Raw genomic sequence first — 18,392 nt, 5'->3', positions numbered from 1 at the left:
TATTTTTTATTTTACTGCTGCTCTATAATTACTTGTTACTTTTATCTCTTATTCTTATCCATATTTTTTAAACTGCGTTGGTTAGTGGCTCGTAAGTAAGCATTTCACTAAGGTCCTGTTGTGTTCGGCGCATGTGACTAATACAATTTGATTTGAAATTGCAGTTGGTCTCACGCCTTGAGACTGGATGGTTAAGCTTTGTCTGGGACGATTCCTCGTGTGACTTCACATTCTGGCGTTGGAAAGGGAGAACGTGGGGAGGGGGGGACATTAACCCATTTCAGCTTTAAGGGACTTACAAGGCACAATGGGTGACACAATGTGTCGTCTAATTATTGTGTCCTTGGCCATTTTGGAAGGTGTTTAGAAGAAAATGTATCACATAAGCCTAGTAGCCTGTGGCTACTGCTCTGTTTTCATTGTTGCCTTCCTCTCTTTCCTAGGGTTCCACAAGGTCATGGAAGGTATTGACAAAGCCATTGAGATGGGCTATAACCCTGTCAAGGTAAAAGATCAGAGTCCTACTCAACTTTGTTCATTTGCTGGTTCTTCCAAAGAAGCTAGCTGTAGGTTGGAAGCCGTACTTGTCACGATGTTAGGTTCAGTGTGTGTGCATGTTTTCACTCTTACATGTTTGAATGCATCAGACGGTTGGTTTGAGTGTTGATACTCTTTCCCTATGGAAAGCTTTCCCTCCATAGTGTTTTAATGCATGGTTTGTGTTGGTACTGCAGTCAGTCAAAACACACATTTGTGCAGTTTTGGCAGCTCTCTGGTGGAAGGTTTGTAGCTACAAGCACTGACTTTGCTGATAACTACTTTGTTGTACTTAGTATTACTGTGATATGTGGTTGTGTAGCACATGGGGATGCGTGAAACTTACTCCTCAGCCTGAAGTGTCCCCACTAGCTAGCTTTTCACATGGTGCCGACTAGTAAGACGCTTCAGGAGGGCGGTAACGTGTGTTTGCAAGACAGCGGTCCCGAGTTCGCGCCAGGTATGGACCGAATCGGGAGGAAGCTGTACTCGCTACGCTAGCAGCGTGATGTCCTTTACAGTTGTCAACTATCTATCTTAAGTTGAATGCACTAACTCTCACTCTGGATAAGTGTCTGCTAAAATGTTAATGTTGCTCACTGCTGCACACTGCTCTCTACAGGTCAACTGTGTTGTCATGCGGGGCCTCAACGAGGACGAGCTTCTGGACTTTGTGGCCCTGACGGAGAAGAAGCCTCTGGAAGTACGCTTCATTGAGTACATGCCCTTTGACGGTGAGTAGACCTTTCTTAAAGACCATTGCCACCACTGCAGAGCTGTGGTCGAGTGGTAACATTCCCTGTCACGTCAGAGTCCTTCTCTGACTTGACTGGAGACCGGAGTTTCAATCCCTGTATCCACCCTCCCCGCTGTTACTACCACTTGCCTGTCTCCCTCTGATTACTGTCTGATTTAAAGTGTCAAAATACAAAAAATGCACACTGCCAATGTTGCCATTTTACTGCATAGTCAAAGTTTTTTTTTTTTTTTTTGTAGAAGGATAACAGTCATCGTCTCAGTATTTTCATTTCCCTTAAATAGACTAATACTTTACTAATATTTCCATCATGATGGATTTTAAATTGCTGTAATTTTTAAATAATGAGACCCTTAGCCTTATATTCAAATTGTAGACCTCGTTTTACATAGGCTTATGTTTGTTTGGGTTCAATGCAGTCTCACACTTTCAAATCAAACTATTATGAGTAATGATCCTTACGAATAGGGTAACTAATGAGTTTACAATTGGCAGTTTCTAGAAATACTGAAGATAAAGCGATAGCACCAGTTTGTGTTAGCTAACCTCCTCAGTCTTGTTTTAAAAATAGATTAGACAGGGTGACAGAGGTTAGCATTTAAACCCTCACTCACCCCTTTTAGATACTTACATTAAAAAAATGAAGGACTTTTTTTATTTTTATTATGATTGGATTGTAAATGCAAGCATTTCACTGTGTCGCTAATCAGCGATTACTTCAAGGAAGGCAAGAAAATGAACTGTCATCCAAACAGAGCCTAAGAGGCTTGAATTTGGACTTCAATAGATATATCATCACTGTTCAGAAACACATGGTAACCAACAGTGTTTAATGAAGAGTGAGAGTCTCATGACACGTACTATACAAATTTATCCTCAACTAGACCTGGGTGCAAATAGATTTGGTTTTCTTTAGGTATGCTTGATTTAGCTTGCTCGGCCTCATTGAACCAATAGAACTGTCCAAAATGTGAAAAACCAACCCCCCCTGGTGTGCCGGGAAGCACAATCAAGCACACAAAGTATTTTGAGAGAAAATAAATAAGATTTCAATCATGGTCTGTCATCCACTCCATTAAGTTGACCTCTGCCTCTTCCTGCAGGTAACAAATGGAACTTCAAGAAGATGGTGAGCTACCAGGAGATGCTGGACCGCATTAGACAGCAGTGGCCCAGTTTGGAACAGCTTCCACTCGGAAAGACGGACACAGCCAAGGTTCCTCTCTCCCCCCCAGCCCACTCAAATTCCAAAAGATAATCTCAAAATGATTAATCTGCCTCATCTCGCACCTGCGACTTGGCTAAATTAAATATTCAATGTGCCGGGTCCGCCCAGGAACAAATTATGATGACACGTTATCTATTTCTGCTACATCAGAGATGCAGTACTTCCCACAGTGTGTGCTGGTTGCATGAATTAATTGTTTAGTTGACGGTAAGTCACATGGTTGTGCAAGCTAAATCAGATGCTAATGAAAATGTCAAGATACAGTGATGCCTGAAAGCAAAGCTGGTCCCTTTTGTAATTATCTTGGTCCCAGATCTGTTTGTGCACTTCATTGCTCATTGTCAAGCCAAACAGACTGGCACTCAGGCTAATGATCTCAATGACCACATGTACATGCGAACAGTATTCCCGGATAATACACTGCTCAAAAAAATAAAGGGAACACTAAAATAACACATCCTAGATCTGAATGAATGAAATATTCTTATTAAATACTTTTTTCTTTACATAGTTGAATGTGCTGACAACAAAATCACACAAATTATCAATGGAAATCAAATTTATCAACCCATGGAGGTCTGGATTTGGAGTCACACTCAAAATTAAAGTGGAAAACCACACTACAGGCTGATCCAACTTTGTAATGTCCTTAAAACAAGTCAAAACGAGGCTCAGTAGTGTGTGTGACCTCCACGTGCCTGTATGACCTCCCTACAATGCCTGGGCATGCTCCTGATGAGGTGGCGGATGGTCTCCTGAGGGATCTCCTCCCAGACCTGGACTAAAGCATCCGCCAACTCCTGGACAGTCTGTGGTGCAACCAGACTGGATAGAGCGAGACATGATGTCCCAGATGTGCTCAATTGGATTCAGGTCTGGGGAACGGGCGGGCCAGTCCATAGCATCAATGCCTTCCTCTTGCAGGAACTGCTGACACACTCCAGCCACATGAGGTCTAGCATTGTCTTGCATTAGGAGGAACCCAGGGCCAACCGCACCAGCATATGGTCTCACAAGGGGTCTGAGGATCTCATCTCGGTACCTAATGGTAGTCAGGCTACCTCTGGCGAGCACATGGAGGGCTGTGCGGCCCCACATAGAAATACCACCCAACACCATGACCGACCCACCGCCAAACCGGTAATCATGGAGGATGTTGCAGGCAGCAGAACGGTCTCCACGGCGTCTCCAGACTCTGTCACGTCTTTCACATGTGCTCAGTGTGAACCTGCTTTCATCTGTGAAGAGCACAGGGCGCCAATGGCGAATTTGGCAATCTTGGTGTTCTCTGGCAAATGCCAAACTTCCTGCACAGTGTTGGGCTGTAAGCACAACCCCCACCTGTGGACGTCGGGCCCTCATACCACCGTCATGGAGTCTGTTTCTGACCGTTTGAGCAGACACATGCACATTTGTGGCCTGCTGGAGGTCATTTTGCAGGGCTCTGGCAGTGCTACTCCTGCTCCTCCTTGCACAAAGGCGGAGGTAGCGGTCCTGCTGCTGGGTTGTTGCCCTCCTAAGGCCTCCTCCACGTCTCCTGATGTACTGGCCTGTCTCCTGGTAGCGCCTCCATGCTCTGGACACTACGCTGACAGACACAGCAAACCTTCTTGCCACAGCTCGCATTGATGTGCCATCCTGGATGAGCTGCACTACCTGAGCCACTTGTGTGGGTTGTAGACTCCGTCTCATGCTACCACTAGAGTGAAAGCACCGCCAGCATTCAAAAGTGACCAAAACATCAGCCAGGAAGCATAGGAACTGAGAAGTGGTCTGTGGTCACCACCTGTAGAACCACTCCTTTATTGGGGGTGTCTTGCTAATTGCGTATAATTTCCACCTGTTGTCTATTCCATTTGCACAACAGCATGTGAAATGTATTGTCAATCAGTGTTGCTTCCTAAGTGGACAGTTTGATTTCACAGAAGTGTGATTGACTTGGAGTTACATTGTGTTGTTTATAAGTGTTCCCTTTATTTTTTTGAGCAGTGTAGTTCATATCCCGGTTAAGGTCTTATTTGGGATGAGCTGTTTACACGCACCTTTGATATCCCGCTCACGAGTATCCCTCTACTCATGAATAAACAGAATATTCCTAATTTAGGTTATTCTGGGTTAAATGGAATAAAAGCTACAAATCTAGACACTGACTGAGATGTAGATTAATAGAATATTAACTTTAATATTAATAAACTAAAATATGAATTTAATAAAAATTGCTGTAAAATTATAATTTTGTCTTGGAAAGATCAGTGGAGAAATCAAATGTATTTGTCACATACACATGGTTAGCAGATGTTAATGCGAGTGTAGCAAAATGCTTGTGCTTCTAGTTCCGACAATGCATTAATAACCAACGAGTAATCTAACCTAACAATTCCAAAACTACTACCTTATACACACAAGTGTAAAGGGATAAAGAATATGTACATACAGTTATATGAATGAGTGATGGTACAGAACGGCATAGGCTAGATGGTGTCGAGTACAGTATATACATATGAGATGAGTAATGTAGGGTATGTAAACAAAGTGGCAAAGTTTAGAGTGGCTAGTGATGCATGTATTACAAAATGATGCAGTAGATGATATAGAGTACAGTACATACATATACATATGAGATAGGGTATGTAAACATATTAAGTGGCTAGTGATATATTTTTACATCAATTCCCATTATTAAAGTGGCTGGAGTTCAGCCAGTGTGTTGGCAGCAGCCACTCTATGTTAATGATAGCTGTACCTCTTGAAGCTAGGGGGCACTATTTTTATGTTTGGAAAAATAACGTTCCCAAAGTAAACAACCTATTTCTCAGGACCAGATGCTAGAATATGCATATAATTGACAGATTAGGATAGAAAACACTAAAGTTTCCAAAACTGTCAAAATATTGTCTGTGAGTATAACAGAACTGATATTGCAGGCAAAACCCTGAGAAACATCAAACCAGGAAGTGGCTTCTATTTTGAAAACTCCATGTTCCATAGCCTCCCATTGCTCCATATAAAGGGATATCAACCAGATTACTTTTCCTATCGCATCCTCAAGGTGTCAACAGTATTCAGACATAGTTTCAGGCTTTTATTTTGAAGAATGAGCGTGAACGACCACATGGCGTAAGTGGATAGGTGGGGGCTCTCAGAGTGAATTGTGCGCAAAAGAGAAAGGTGGCCATTGTTACTCCCGGTCCTATTGAAAAGCTAACTGTCCCGGTTGATATATTATCGAATAGATATTTGAAAAACACCCTGAGGATTGATTATAAAAAGACATCTGACATGTTTCTGTGGACATTATGGATATAATTTGGAATTTTTGTCTGCGTTGTCGTGACCGCTCTTTCCGGTGGATTCCTGGGCATAACGCACCAAACTAACAGAGGTATTTGGATATAAAAAATATCTTTATGGAACATAAATACCTGATGCTAAGTGTACTTATTGTTTTGTCGAGCGATCGATAAACTTACACAAACGCTTGTATTGCTTTCCTTGAGATGGAAGCTGTTTTTCAGTCTCTCGGTCCCTGCTTTAATGCACCTGTACTGACCTCGCCTTCTGGATGATAGCGGGGTGAACAGGCAGTGGCTCGGGTGGTTGTTGTCCTTGATGATCTTTATGGCCTTCCTGTGACATCGGGTGGTGTAGGTGTCCTGGAGGGCAGGTAGTTTGCCCCTGGTGATGCGTTGTGCTGACCTCACTACCCTCTGGAGAGCCTTACGGTTGTGGGCGGAGCAGTTGCTGTACCAGGCGGTGATGCAGCCTGACAGGATGCTCTGGATTGTGCATCTGTAGAAGTTTGTGAGTGCTTTTGGAGACAAGCCAAATTTCTTCAGCCTCCTGAGGTTGAAGAGGCGCTGCTGCGCCTTCTTCGCGACGCTGTCTGTGTGGGTGGACTAATTCAGTTTGTCCGTGATATGTACGCCGAGGAACTTAAAACTTACTACCCTCTCCATTACTGTCCCATCGATGTGGATAGGGGGGTGCTCCCTCTGCTGTTTCCTGAAGTCCACAATCATCTCCTTTTGTTTTGTTGACGTTGAGTGTGAGGTTATTTTCCTGACACCTCACCCTGAGGGCCCTCACCTCCTCCCTGTAGGCAGTCTCATCGTTGTTGGCAATCAATCCTACCACTGTAGTGTCGTCCGCAAACTTGATGATTGAGTTGGAGGCGTGCATGGCCACATAGTCGTGGGTGAACAGGGAATACAGGAGAGGGCTCACAACGCACCCTTGTGGGGCCCCAGTGTTGAGGATCAGCGGGGTGGAGATGTTGTTAACTACCCTCACCACCTGGGGGCGGCCCGTCAGGAAGTCCAGTACCCAGTTGCACATAGCGGGGGCAAGACCCAGGATCTCGAGCTTGATGACGAGTTTGGAGGGTACTATGGTGTTAAATGCTGAGCTGTAGTCGATGAACAGCATTCTCACATAGGTATTCCTCTTGTCCAGATGGGTTAGGGCAGTATGCGGTGTGGTTGAGATTGCATCGTCTGTGGACCTATTTGGGCGTTAAGCAAATTGGAGTGGGTCTAGGGTGTCAGGTAGGGTGGAGGTGATATGGTCCTTGACTAGTCTCTCAAAGCACTTCATGATGACGGAAGTGAGTGCTACGGGGCGGTAGTCGTTTATCTCAGTTACCTTAGCTTTCTTGGGAACAGGAACAATGGTGGCCCTCTTGCAGCATGTGGGAACAACAGACTGGGATAGGGATTGATTGAATATGTCCGTAAACACACCAGCCAGCTGGTCTGCGCATGCTCTGAGGGCGCGGCTGGGGATGCCGTCTGGGCCTGCAGCCTTGCGACGGTTAACACATTTAAATGTTTTACTCACGTCAGCTGCAGTGAAGGAGAGTCCTCAGGTTTCGGTTGCGGGCCGTGTCAGTGGCACTGTATTGTCCTCAAAGCGGGCAAAAACGTTATTTAGTCTGCCTGGGAGCAAGACATCCTGGTCCGAGACGGGGCTGGTTTTCTTTTTGTAATCCGTGATTGACTGTAGACCCTGCCTCATACCTCTTGTGTCTGAGCCGTTGAATTGAGATTCTACTTTGTCTCTATACTGACGCTTAGCTTGTTTGATTGCCTTCCGGAGGGAATAGCTACACTGTTTGTATTCGGTCATGTTTCCGGTCACCTTTCCCTGGTTAAAAGCAGTGGTTCGCGCTTTCAGTTTCACGCGAATGCTGCCATCAATCCACGGTTTCTGGTTTGGGAATGTTTTAATCATTGCTATGGTAACGACATCTTCAACGCACTTTCTAATGAACTCGCTTTCTAATGAACTCGCTCACCGAATCAGCGTATTGGTCAATGTTGTTGTTGGAAGCAATGCGGAACATATCCCAGTCCACGTGACTGAAGCAGTCTTGAAGCGTGCAATCAGATTGGTTGGACCAGCGTAGAACAGACCTGAGAACATGGTTTAAGGTAATCTTAGTCCCAGCCTGCTGGATAGAAGCTAAATGTCCTTCTTGTTTTAGTTTCTGTCTGTAGGCAGGGAACAACAAAATGGAGTCGTGGTCAGCTTTTCCGAAAGGAGGGCGGGGGAGGGCCTTACATGCGTCGCGGAAGTTAGAATTGCAATGATCCAAGGTTTTGCCAGCCCTGGTTGCGCAATCGATATGCTGATACAATTTAGGGAGTCTTGTTTTCAGATTAGCCTTGTTAAAATCCCCAGCTACAATGAATGCAGCCTCAGGATATGTGGTTTCCAGTTTGCAAAGAATCAAATAAAGTTTGTTCAGGGCCATCGATGTGTCTGCTTGGGGGGGGGGAATATATACGGCTGTGATTATAATCAAAGAGAATTCCATTGGTAGATAATGCGGTCGACATTTGCTTGTGAGGAATTCTAAATCAGGTGAACAGTAGGACTTGAGTTCCTGTATGTTGTTGTGATCACACCATGTCTTGTTAATCATAATGCATACTCCCCCGCCCCTCTTCTTACCAGAAAGATGTTTGTTTCTGTCGGCGCGATGCGTGAAAAAAACAGCTGGCTCCACCGATTCCGTTAGCGTCTCTCGAGTGAGCCATGTTTCCGTGAAGCAAAGAACGTTACAGTCTGATGTCCCTCTGGACTGCTGCCCTTACTCGGATTTCATCAACCTTGTTGTCAAGAGACTGGACATTGGCGAGTGGTGCGCGATGTGCCCGTCTCCGGAGCCTGACCAGAAGACCACTTCGTTTACCCATTTTACGACGACGTTATTTTGGGTCGCAGGCTGGGATCCATTCTATTGTCCTGGGTGGAAGGCAGAACACAGGATCCGCTTTGGGAAAGTCATATTCCTGGTCGTACTGATGTTGAGTTGATGTTGCTCTTATATTCAGTAGTTCTTCCCGACTGTATTTAATGAAACCTAAGATTACCTGGGGTACCAATGTAAGAAATAACATGTAAAAAAACAAAATACTGCATAGTTTCCTAGGAACGTGAAGCGAGGTGGCCATCTTTGTCGGTGCCGGAAGTAGAATGTTATCTCTTAAATGTGAATGCGTGGTTAGGGGATCGCGTGTAAAATGCAATGCTGCACTTACATGCAAGCAGTCTTATCAGAAACATTTTTCATCAGGTCAAATTTATGGCATTTTGCACAGGGACAATCTTTGCACTGTTTTGCAGTCATTGCGTTTTCTCTTCGATCCCTAAATGTCCTCACTCTGAGAGAGTAGCTGAATTGGAACTGACAAATGTACATTCATTCTATTGATTTAAGACATTAGTCTGATGAGCACTGCTTCATTTCGTATTTTAGGGCAGAAGCTGTATCTAACTATAAACAAGTTGATGAGCAAATGGTCTACCAAATGTCGGAAATTATAACCATAAACATATCTAAATTAGGGGTCAAAGGAGCCTAAGCCGATACAGTCCGGTAAAGAGTCTCGGCAAAATAAATTATGCAATTATTATGGTGGATTGAATGTGCGCAGACATCCTACTTTTTTAAGTAATTTGTTTAACTTCTTAGAATAAAACAATCACACAACACCCATGATACTATGCTAAACTAAGCCTGTGCAGACCGCAAAAAACAACAGTAAAAGGGTATCCCGTCTAAGATAAGCATATCGCAGGCATCTTATCTGGGTTTATAACCTGGATAGAAGCTTATTTGGGTTATTGTAAACGGGATATGATGTTTGTCAACTTAAAAACAGAATACTCGAGTGTCCCGAAATAATAACGGGATATTGGTGTGCATGTAAACGTGGTCAGTGTCTGTTCCAAATGACCTTAGTATAACAATCACATATCCTTTCCTGAACAGATGTGCTATATAAAAACTAAAAGAACAGAAATTCATAGTACTTACATATTTTTATTTATTAGCCAAAGGATTGGCGCAGATGCGCAGGGAGACAGAGTAAAGCGATGAGGAATGCTTAAGGATCATACGAGGATCAAATGTATGGGGTTACGTAAGATGAGGGCGTTACCACACTACCAACTTGCACTGTAAAACCAGACAGTTTGACACAAGCAGGCTGGGACTAAGATTACCATGTTCTTACGATCTGTTCTCTGCTCTGCTCCTTAGACATTTAAGGTGCCAGGCTTTCAGGGCCAGGTGGGCTTCATCACCTCCATGTCGGATCAATTCTGTGGCTCCTGCAACCGACTACGCATCACGGCAGACGGCAACCTGAAGGTGAACAGCCCTTGTGCGCATGTAGATAGTGACTGTAGGGGTGACTGTGGGGGTGTGTGGACGTTTGTGTACGTACATAATCGCACACACACGCAGACACAGTCGCCCGTGTGTGATTACGTACACCAGGGTTCCCCGAATTTTGCCTGTGTGTGGTTTTATTTGTCACCAAGTTTTTTTTTTTTTGTATACACTGCCGTTCAAACGTTTGGGTTCACTTAGAAATGTCCTAGTTTTTGAAAGAAAAGCACATTTTATGCCCATTTAAAATAACAGCAAATTGGCCTCCCGGGTAGCGCAGTGGTTAAGGGCGCTGTACTGCAGCGCCAGCTGTGCCATCAGAGTCCCTGGGTTCGCGCCCAATCTCTGTCGTAACCGGCCGCGACCGGGAGGTCCGTGGGGCGACGCACAATTGGCCTAGCGTCGTCCGGGTTAGGGAGGGATTGGTTGGTAGGGATGTCCTTGTCTCATCGCGCACCAGCGACTCCTGTGGTGGGCCGGGCACAGTGCGCGCTAACCAAGGTTGCCAGGTCCTCCGACACATTGGTGCGGCTGGCTTCCGGGTTGGATGCGCGCTGTGTTAAGAAGCAGTGCGGCTTGGTTGGGTTGTGCATCGGAGAACGCATTACTTTCAATCCTTGTCTCTCCCGAGCCCGTACGGGAGTTGTAGCGATGAGACAAGATAGTAGCTACTACAACAATTGGATACCACAAAATTGGGGAGAAAAAGCAATTTGATCAGAAATACAATGCATTGTTAATGTTGTAAATGACTATTGTAGCTGGAAACGGCAGATTCTTGATGGAATATCTACATAGGCGTACAGAGGCCCATTATCAGCAACCATCACTCCTGTGTTCCAATGGCACGTTGTTTGCTAATCCAAGTTTATCATTTTAAAAGGCTAATTGATCATTAAAAAACCCTTGAAGTTATGTTAGCACAGCTGAAAATTGTTGTTCTGATTTAAATAAGAAATAAAACTGGCTTTAGACTAGTTGAGTATCTGGAGCATCAGCATTTGTGGGTTCGATTACAGACTCAGTGGCCAAAGCACTTTCTTCTGAAACACTATTCTAGTCTATTCTTGTTCTGAGAAATTAAGGCTATTCCATGCGAGAAATTGCCAAGAAACTGAAGAACTCGTACAACGCTGTGTACTTCTCCCTTCACAGAAAATCATAGTGTCCAGTTTGAGAAACAGATGCCTCACAAGTCCTCAACTGGCAGCTTCTAGGCAGAGTTGTAAAGAAAAATCTTAAGATAGGCAAAATTTAAAAAAAGAACAGACACTGGACAGAGGAACTCTGCCTAGAAGGCCAGCATCCCGGAGTCGCCTCGTCACTCTTGACTTTGAGACTAGTGTTTTGCGGGTACTATTTCATGAAGCTGCCAGTTGAGGACTTGTGAGGCCTCTGTTTCACAAACTAGTAGTGCACCGGGGTCTCCCACTCTTTCTATTCTGGTTAGAGCCAGTTTGCACTGTTCTGTGACCCCAAACTTTTGAACGCGTCAATATTTATACTATTTTGAAGGCTTCTTAGGGTCAATTTGCAGTCTTAAAAATAGATTTTTGTATTATGTTCCAGGCCTCCGACCATCTGCTCAAGAAAAAATTGGCCCGCGGCTGAATCTAGTTGATCCCTGATGTACTTGCATCAGTTGTGTGTGTGTGTTAGTTACTCGTCCTTTGTTCTGTCCCCAGTTTGTGTGTATGTGTGTGTTAGTGACTCCACCTCTTTCCCGTCCCTAGGTGTGTCTGTTTGGGAATACGGAGGTGTCCCTGAGAGACGTTCTGCGCTCTGGAGCTTCTGACCAGAAGCTGCTGGATATCATTGGTGCCGCCGTGGGCAGGAAGAAGAAACAACATGCAGGTAGTAAGAGCACTTTACCTTGGGTATATTCATTAGTGCACACCGTAGCAAAACATTTTGCAATGGAATACTTTTTTGTCAACAAAAAGGAGTGTGTGTTTCTTATTGGACAAGTCCCTCCCCATTTCATTCTTAGTGAATATAATAATTAGGTGAATGCTTAAATATTTCCTTATATTTATTGTTATATGCATTTGTTTTTTATATATTTTTTTAAATGCATATCCCACTCCAACTGAGACACCCTCAGAGAGTGGGGTCACGGCCAGGGTCTGCCAATATCAATGGCGCAATTAAGGTTAAGTGCCTTGCTTAAGGTGCCCGTCAACAGATTTTTCACCTTGTCGGCTCGGGGATTGTAACTAGCGATGTTTCAGTTACTGGCCCACTGCTCTAACCGCTAGACTATCTGCTGCCCCAGGTTTATTACTACTCTGTTTAATTAGAACCTAACCGTGCATTATCAGAGTTAAAACTAACGGACAACTAAGAAAAGCTCAAACCAAGTTTATTCACCCAATGTGTCAAACAGCTGAAAAGACAAAGCACCAGTATTTTTACCCCCTGTTAGTCTCTTCCTTTTCTCTAAACACTACATCTATGTTGCTTGTCAAGAAGTTAAGTGATGTGTGGAATGAACTGTTCCTTCTCCCTTCATGTTACCTGATCTGAACTCGGCCCCCATTCCTCACTTATCCACCCTCATCAGTGACCGCAACCATGTGATTGCCTTTTCCCTTACTTATTAACATTCCCCTGGCTCTTATCCAACCTCACCATATACATTCCTCCTACTTCTGGTGTAGCATGTATTTAAAATTACAACCCAACAGTCCCTCCTATTTGAATAGTAATTCCCATACTGTTCAACATTATAAACTTTGAAATGATTTGTAAATAAACAAAAAGATGAACAAAAAAATGAAACATGATAAACATTCAGTTAATATATTTACACCACTGAGACTTATGGCCTCTGATCTATATTTACACTCTTTTTTTCCCCTTTTCTTCGGACAACATAACAATGACATTGCATCTGAAGTTTTAACTTTCCTCCTGGTTCCTAAGAGAGTGATAGCACAAGACTTTAAAAGCAAAAAGAAACATACAACATAACAAGTATTAATAATGTGCTAAGCTATGCATAATTATATATGCAAAGACAAACCAAAGTTTGATTCCCATTATCTCTTCGCCTGACTCTGGCTTTGGAATAATTTTCTGCTGGGTTCCACAAAAATGAAGGCCCTAAAAGATCACTTTCACCCAGTCTTTGCCCTGTCCGGCAACAGGTTCCAAGATGTGTTCCCATGCCATGTCATTTTCACTTCGCTCCCAAACTCCTTCTTCTTCCATGGCCACCCAATTTACATGTGTGGTGGCCAGTACCAGTCAAAAGTTTGGACACACCTACTCATTCAAGGGTTTTTTTCATTTTTACAATTGTATACATTGTAGAATAATAGTGAAGACTTCAAAACTATGAAATAACATGCATGGAATCATGTAGGAACCAAAAAAGTGTTATACAAATAAATGTTTGATTCTTCAAAGTAGCCACCCTTTACCTTGATGACAGCTTTGCACACGCTTGGCATTCTCTCAACCAGCTTCACCTGGAATGCTTTTACAGCAGTCTTGAAGAAGTTCCCACATATGCTGAGCACTTGTTGGCTGTTTTTCCTTCCTTCTGCGGTCCAACTCATCTCAATTGGGTTGAGGTCGGGTGATCTGATGCAGCACTATCTCCCTCCTTCTTGGTCAAATAGCCCTTACACAGCCTGGAGGTGTGTTGGGTCATTGTCCTGTTGAAAAACAAGTTATAATCCCACTAAGCGAAAACCAAATGGGATGGTGTATTGCTGCAGAATGCTATGCTATGGTAGCCTCTGCGATATAGGGGGCGCTATTTTAATTTTTGGATGAAAAACGTTCCCGTTTTAAACAAGTTATTTTGTCACGAAAAGATGAACAATGCATATAATTGACAGCTTTGGAAAGAAAACACTGACGTCTCCAAAACTGCAAAGATATTGTCTGTGAGTGCCACAGAACTGATGTTACAGGCGATACCCAGATCAGGAAGTGCTGCATTTTTTGAAACCGCCTCATGCCAATGACTCCTTATATGGCTGTGAATGAGCTACAAATGAGCTTACGTTTTCCACGCATTCCCCAAGGTGTCTACAGCATTGTGACGTCTTTTTAGGCATTTCAATTGGAGAATGGCTGTAAGGGACCATATATCACATCACATGGTGTCTCCCGGAGAAAATCTTGCGTAAAATACTGAGGTAGCCATTTTTCCAATCGTTTCTTATGAGAAACCAACTGCCTCGACGGATATATTATTGAATACATATGTTAAAAACACCTTGAGGATGGATCCTTAACAACGTTTGCCGTGTTTCTGTCAATATTATGGAGCAAATTTTGGCGTTATAGTTGAAGTATTTTTCGGTCGATTTCTCAGCCAAGCAGGATGAACAAACGGGAGCTTTTTCGCCTACAAAAATATTATTTTTGGAAAAAAGGAACATTTGCTATCTAACTGGGAGTCTCCTGAGTGAAAGCATCTGAAGTTCTTTAAAGGTAAATGATTTAATTTGGTTGCTTTTCTTATTTTTTGTGAAAATGTTGCCAGCAGAGCCTAGCATAGCATTATGCCATGATAAACTTACACAAATGCTTGTCTAGCGTTGGCTGTAACGCATATTTTTAAAATCTGAGATGACAGTGCTGTTAACAAAAGCCTAAGCTTGTGTTTTAATATATTTATTTCATTTCATTTGCGATTTTCATGAATAGGAAAAGTTGCGTTATAGTAATGCGCTAGAGGCTATGATTACGCTCCCGGATACGGGATTGCTAGACGCAAGAAGTTAAGTGTGCCTTGAATTCTAAATAAATCAGTAACAGTGTCACCAGCAAAGCACCATCACACCACCTCCTCCATGCTTCAAGGTGGGAACCACATGTGAAGATCATCCTTTCACCACTCTGCATCTCAGACACGGCGGTTGGAAGCAAAAATCTAAAATGTTGACTCATCAGACCAAAGGACAGATTTCCACCGGTCTAATGTCCCTTGTCCGTGTGTCTTGGCCCAAGCAAGTCTCATCTTATTGGTGTCCTTTTGTAGTGTTTTTTGTGGTTGCAGAAATTCGACCCTGAAGGCCTGATTCACAGTCTCCTCTGAACAGTGGATGTCTGTTACTTGATCTCTGAAGCATTTATTTGGGCTGCAATTTCTGAGGCTGGTAACTAATGAATATATCCTCTGCAGCAGAGGTAACTCTGGGTCTTCCTTTCCTGTGGAGGTCCTTATGACAGCCAGTTTCATCATAACGCTTGATGGTTTTTGCTACTGCACTTGAAGAATCTTTCAGTTCTTGACATTTTCTGGATTGACTGACCTTCATGTCTTAGTAATGATGGACTGTCGTTTCTCTTTGCTGATATGATCTGTTCTTGCCATAATATGGACTTGGTCTTTTACCAAATAGGGCCATTTTCTGTATACCACCCCTACCTTGTCACAACTGATTGTCACAAACACATTAAGAAGGAAAGAAATTCCACAAATTAACTTTTAACAAGGCAACTGTTAATTGAAATGTATTCCAGATGACAACCTCAAGAAGCTGGTTGCGAGAATGCCAAGAGTGTCATCAAGGCAAAGGGTGGCTACTTTGAAGAATCTCAAATATAACATTTATTTTGTTGGTTACTACATGAATCCATATTTCATTTAATATTTAATGTTATTTCATAGTTTTGATGTCTTCACTGCGTGACCTCCAGGACACCTACAGCATCCTATGTCACAGGAAGGCCAAAAAGATCATCAAGGACATCAACAACCCAAGCCACGTCCTGTTCACCCCAACCCTTTGTGAACACCCTCATTACAGTGTAACCTTCGGGTCCCAACGGTTGATAAGCAGCCACCTTCTGACACTTTCCGTTTACCGTCACTCAGTCCCAATCTTCTGGGAGATATGTCAAGTGTTAGCTGGCTGTTATGAATGGGGGAGATATTAGTAGCGTTGGAAGACTGTCCAACCTTAAACTCTGAGTCACATGTTTCTTAATCACACTCTGCAAGTAATGTGATGCTATTATTACAGCAAACTTCCCCTTCGGTGACGTGGCCTCCTGTATACAGGGATCTGTGGCTATTCTTTTAAGCTTTGTACCTTCTTTGACGAACCACTCATTGAAAGTTGACAATAGTGTCTGAAATGACAACACTATCTCTGCTACTCACCATGATCTGGGTATGTGTGACATTCAGTTTGACTTCATAGTAGTCTCTAAATTGTGCACAGTTAGCTGTCCTTCCTCTGCTATGAGCTATCCCCTGTAACAATATACATAGAGAAGTGGTATCGTTCCCCAGAGACTCTTACCCACTTCCTTAATTTATTAGCCACACAAATATCCGGCCGTCATATGAAATTCTGCTTTCCCAATTCCCTGTAAGGTTAACGCCTTGGTTTTTGGGACTCCACAGAATACACTGATGTCCGTCCTGCCAGACTCTGCAGCTTACACCCTTATGCAAACATTCTGTCTCAAACACATGCCCTTGCTTCCGGCCACAAATACATTTGCACATGAATCATTAATCATTCCATCTAACCCATAACACGTTGGTTACTACTGCTTCTCCACTTTTATATAATTATAAACATACTAAAACATTCAAGTCAATTTCCAACAGTCCCTCTGGATCAATGATCATTCTGATGTTCTCACAACACTTAGAAAACATATTGACTTGAACAGGGAAGAGAATAATTTCACACCACCCTTAATGCCAATGAGACTGGGGAAAGAACCTTCCATCCGTTCTGTTTTATGCCAATGGGATGCTAGTTTCCTTCATTCTCGGGTGTCAAAGCAAGACAGACTATGAGCCTTGCACGTAATTAATTGTACTGTGTGTATTGATGCACTTTAGGGTTGTGATAACATGGTAAAACTAAACCCCTACTATCAAGTATATCATGGATAGCTCAAGCTATCTAGTGGGTTCTCTAACCTCCCTCTCGGAGGTCACTAAAAGATGAGGTTTGAAGGAAGGAAAACACTCCCTAGACTCAATACATTTGAGCAGTGCACCGTCCCCACACTTTGTGCTCTCCTCCTTTTGCTCCTTTCCAAACCATAATTTAAACATTTGATAAATTATCCAACCCAAATTTAGAAAGACTCAACATGAAGCACTAAGGACTGTCAATCACTCAAATTCAAGACCTCCAACTTCACACACACCGACACTGTCGGAATTTACATTTACAAACAGGGAACACATACAGTGGGGGGGAAAAGTATTTAGTCAGCCACCAATTGTGCAAGTTCTCCCACTTAAAAAGATGAGAGAGGCCTGTAATTTTCATCATAAGTACACTTCAACTATGACAGACAAAATGAGATGTAGGATTTTTTATGAATTTATTTGCAAATGGTGGAAAATAAGTATTTGGTCACCTACAAACAAGCAAGATTTCTGGCTCTCACAGACCTGTAACTTATTCTTTAAGAGGCTCCTCTGTCGTCCACTCGTTAGCTGTATTAATGGCACCTGTTTGAACATGTTATCAGTATAAAAGACACCTGTCCACAACCTCAGTCACACTCCAAACTCCACTATGGCCAAGACCAAAGAGCTGTCAAAGGACACCAGAAACAAAATTGTAGACCTGCACCAGGCTGGGAAGACTGAATCTGCAATAGGTAAACAGCTTCATTTGAAGAAATCAACTGTGGAAGCAATTATTAGGAAATGGAAGACATACAAGACCACTGATAATCTCCCTCGATCTGGCTCTCCACGCAAGATCTCACCCCGTGGGGTCAAAATGATCACAAGAACGGTGAGCAAAAATCCCAGAACCACACGGGGGGGACCTAATGAATGACCTGCAGAGAGCTGGGACCAAAGTAACAAAGCCTACCATCAGTAACACACTACGCCGCCAGGGACTCAAATCCTGCAGTGCCAGACGTGTCCCCCTGCTTAAGCCAGTACATGTCCAGGCCCGTCTGAAGTTTGCTAGAGAGCATTTGGATGATCCAGAAGAAGATTGGGAGAATGTCAAATGGTCAGATGAAACCAAAATATAACTTTTTGGTAAACTCAACTCGTCGTGTTTGGAGGACAAAGAATGCTGTTTCATCCAAAGAACACCATACCTACTGTGAAGCATGGAGGTGGAAACATCATGCTTTGGGGCTGTTTTTCTGCAAAGGGACCAGGACGACTGATCCCTGTAAAGGAAAGAATGAATGGGGCCATGTATCGTGAGATTTTGAGTGAAAACCTCCTC

General features: G+C 43.3%; 1 protein-coding gene across 2 annotated transcripts in view; it reads left to right on the top strand.

Moving 5' to 3' along the window:
* LOC139385247 (molybdenum cofactor biosynthesis protein 1-like) overlaps nt 1–18,392 on the top strand; it is a 42,266-nt gene that overhangs the window by 18,812 nt on the left and 5,062 nt on the right. For both annotated transcript variants that reach the window (XM_071130396.1, XM_071130397.1), the window contains exons 5-9: nt 444–505; nt 1,160–1,271; nt 2,398–2,510; nt 10,069–10,179; nt 11,934–12,054. In XM_071130396.1, coding sequence (XP_070986497.1) covers nt 444–505; nt 1,160–1,271; nt 2,398–2,510; nt 10,069–10,179; nt 11,934–12,054 — 519 coding nt within the window. The remainder of the gene's footprint in view (nt 1–443; nt 506–1,159; nt 1,272–2,397; nt 2,511–10,068; nt 10,180–11,933; nt 12,055–18,392) is intronic.

The sequence above is a fragment of the Oncorhynchus clarkii genome, chromosome 26 (genome assembly GCF_045791955.1).
Source record: "Oncorhynchus clarkii lewisi isolate Uvic-CL-2024 chromosome 26, UVic_Ocla_1.0, whole genome shotgun sequence".
In the NCBI taxonomy this organism is placed as follows: Eukaryota; Metazoa; Chordata; class Actinopteri; order Salmoniformes; family Salmonidae; genus Oncorhynchus; species Oncorhynchus clarkii.
The sequence above is the reverse complement of the archived record's forward strand: the minus strand, read 5'-3'. Positions and strand labels throughout refer to the sequence as shown.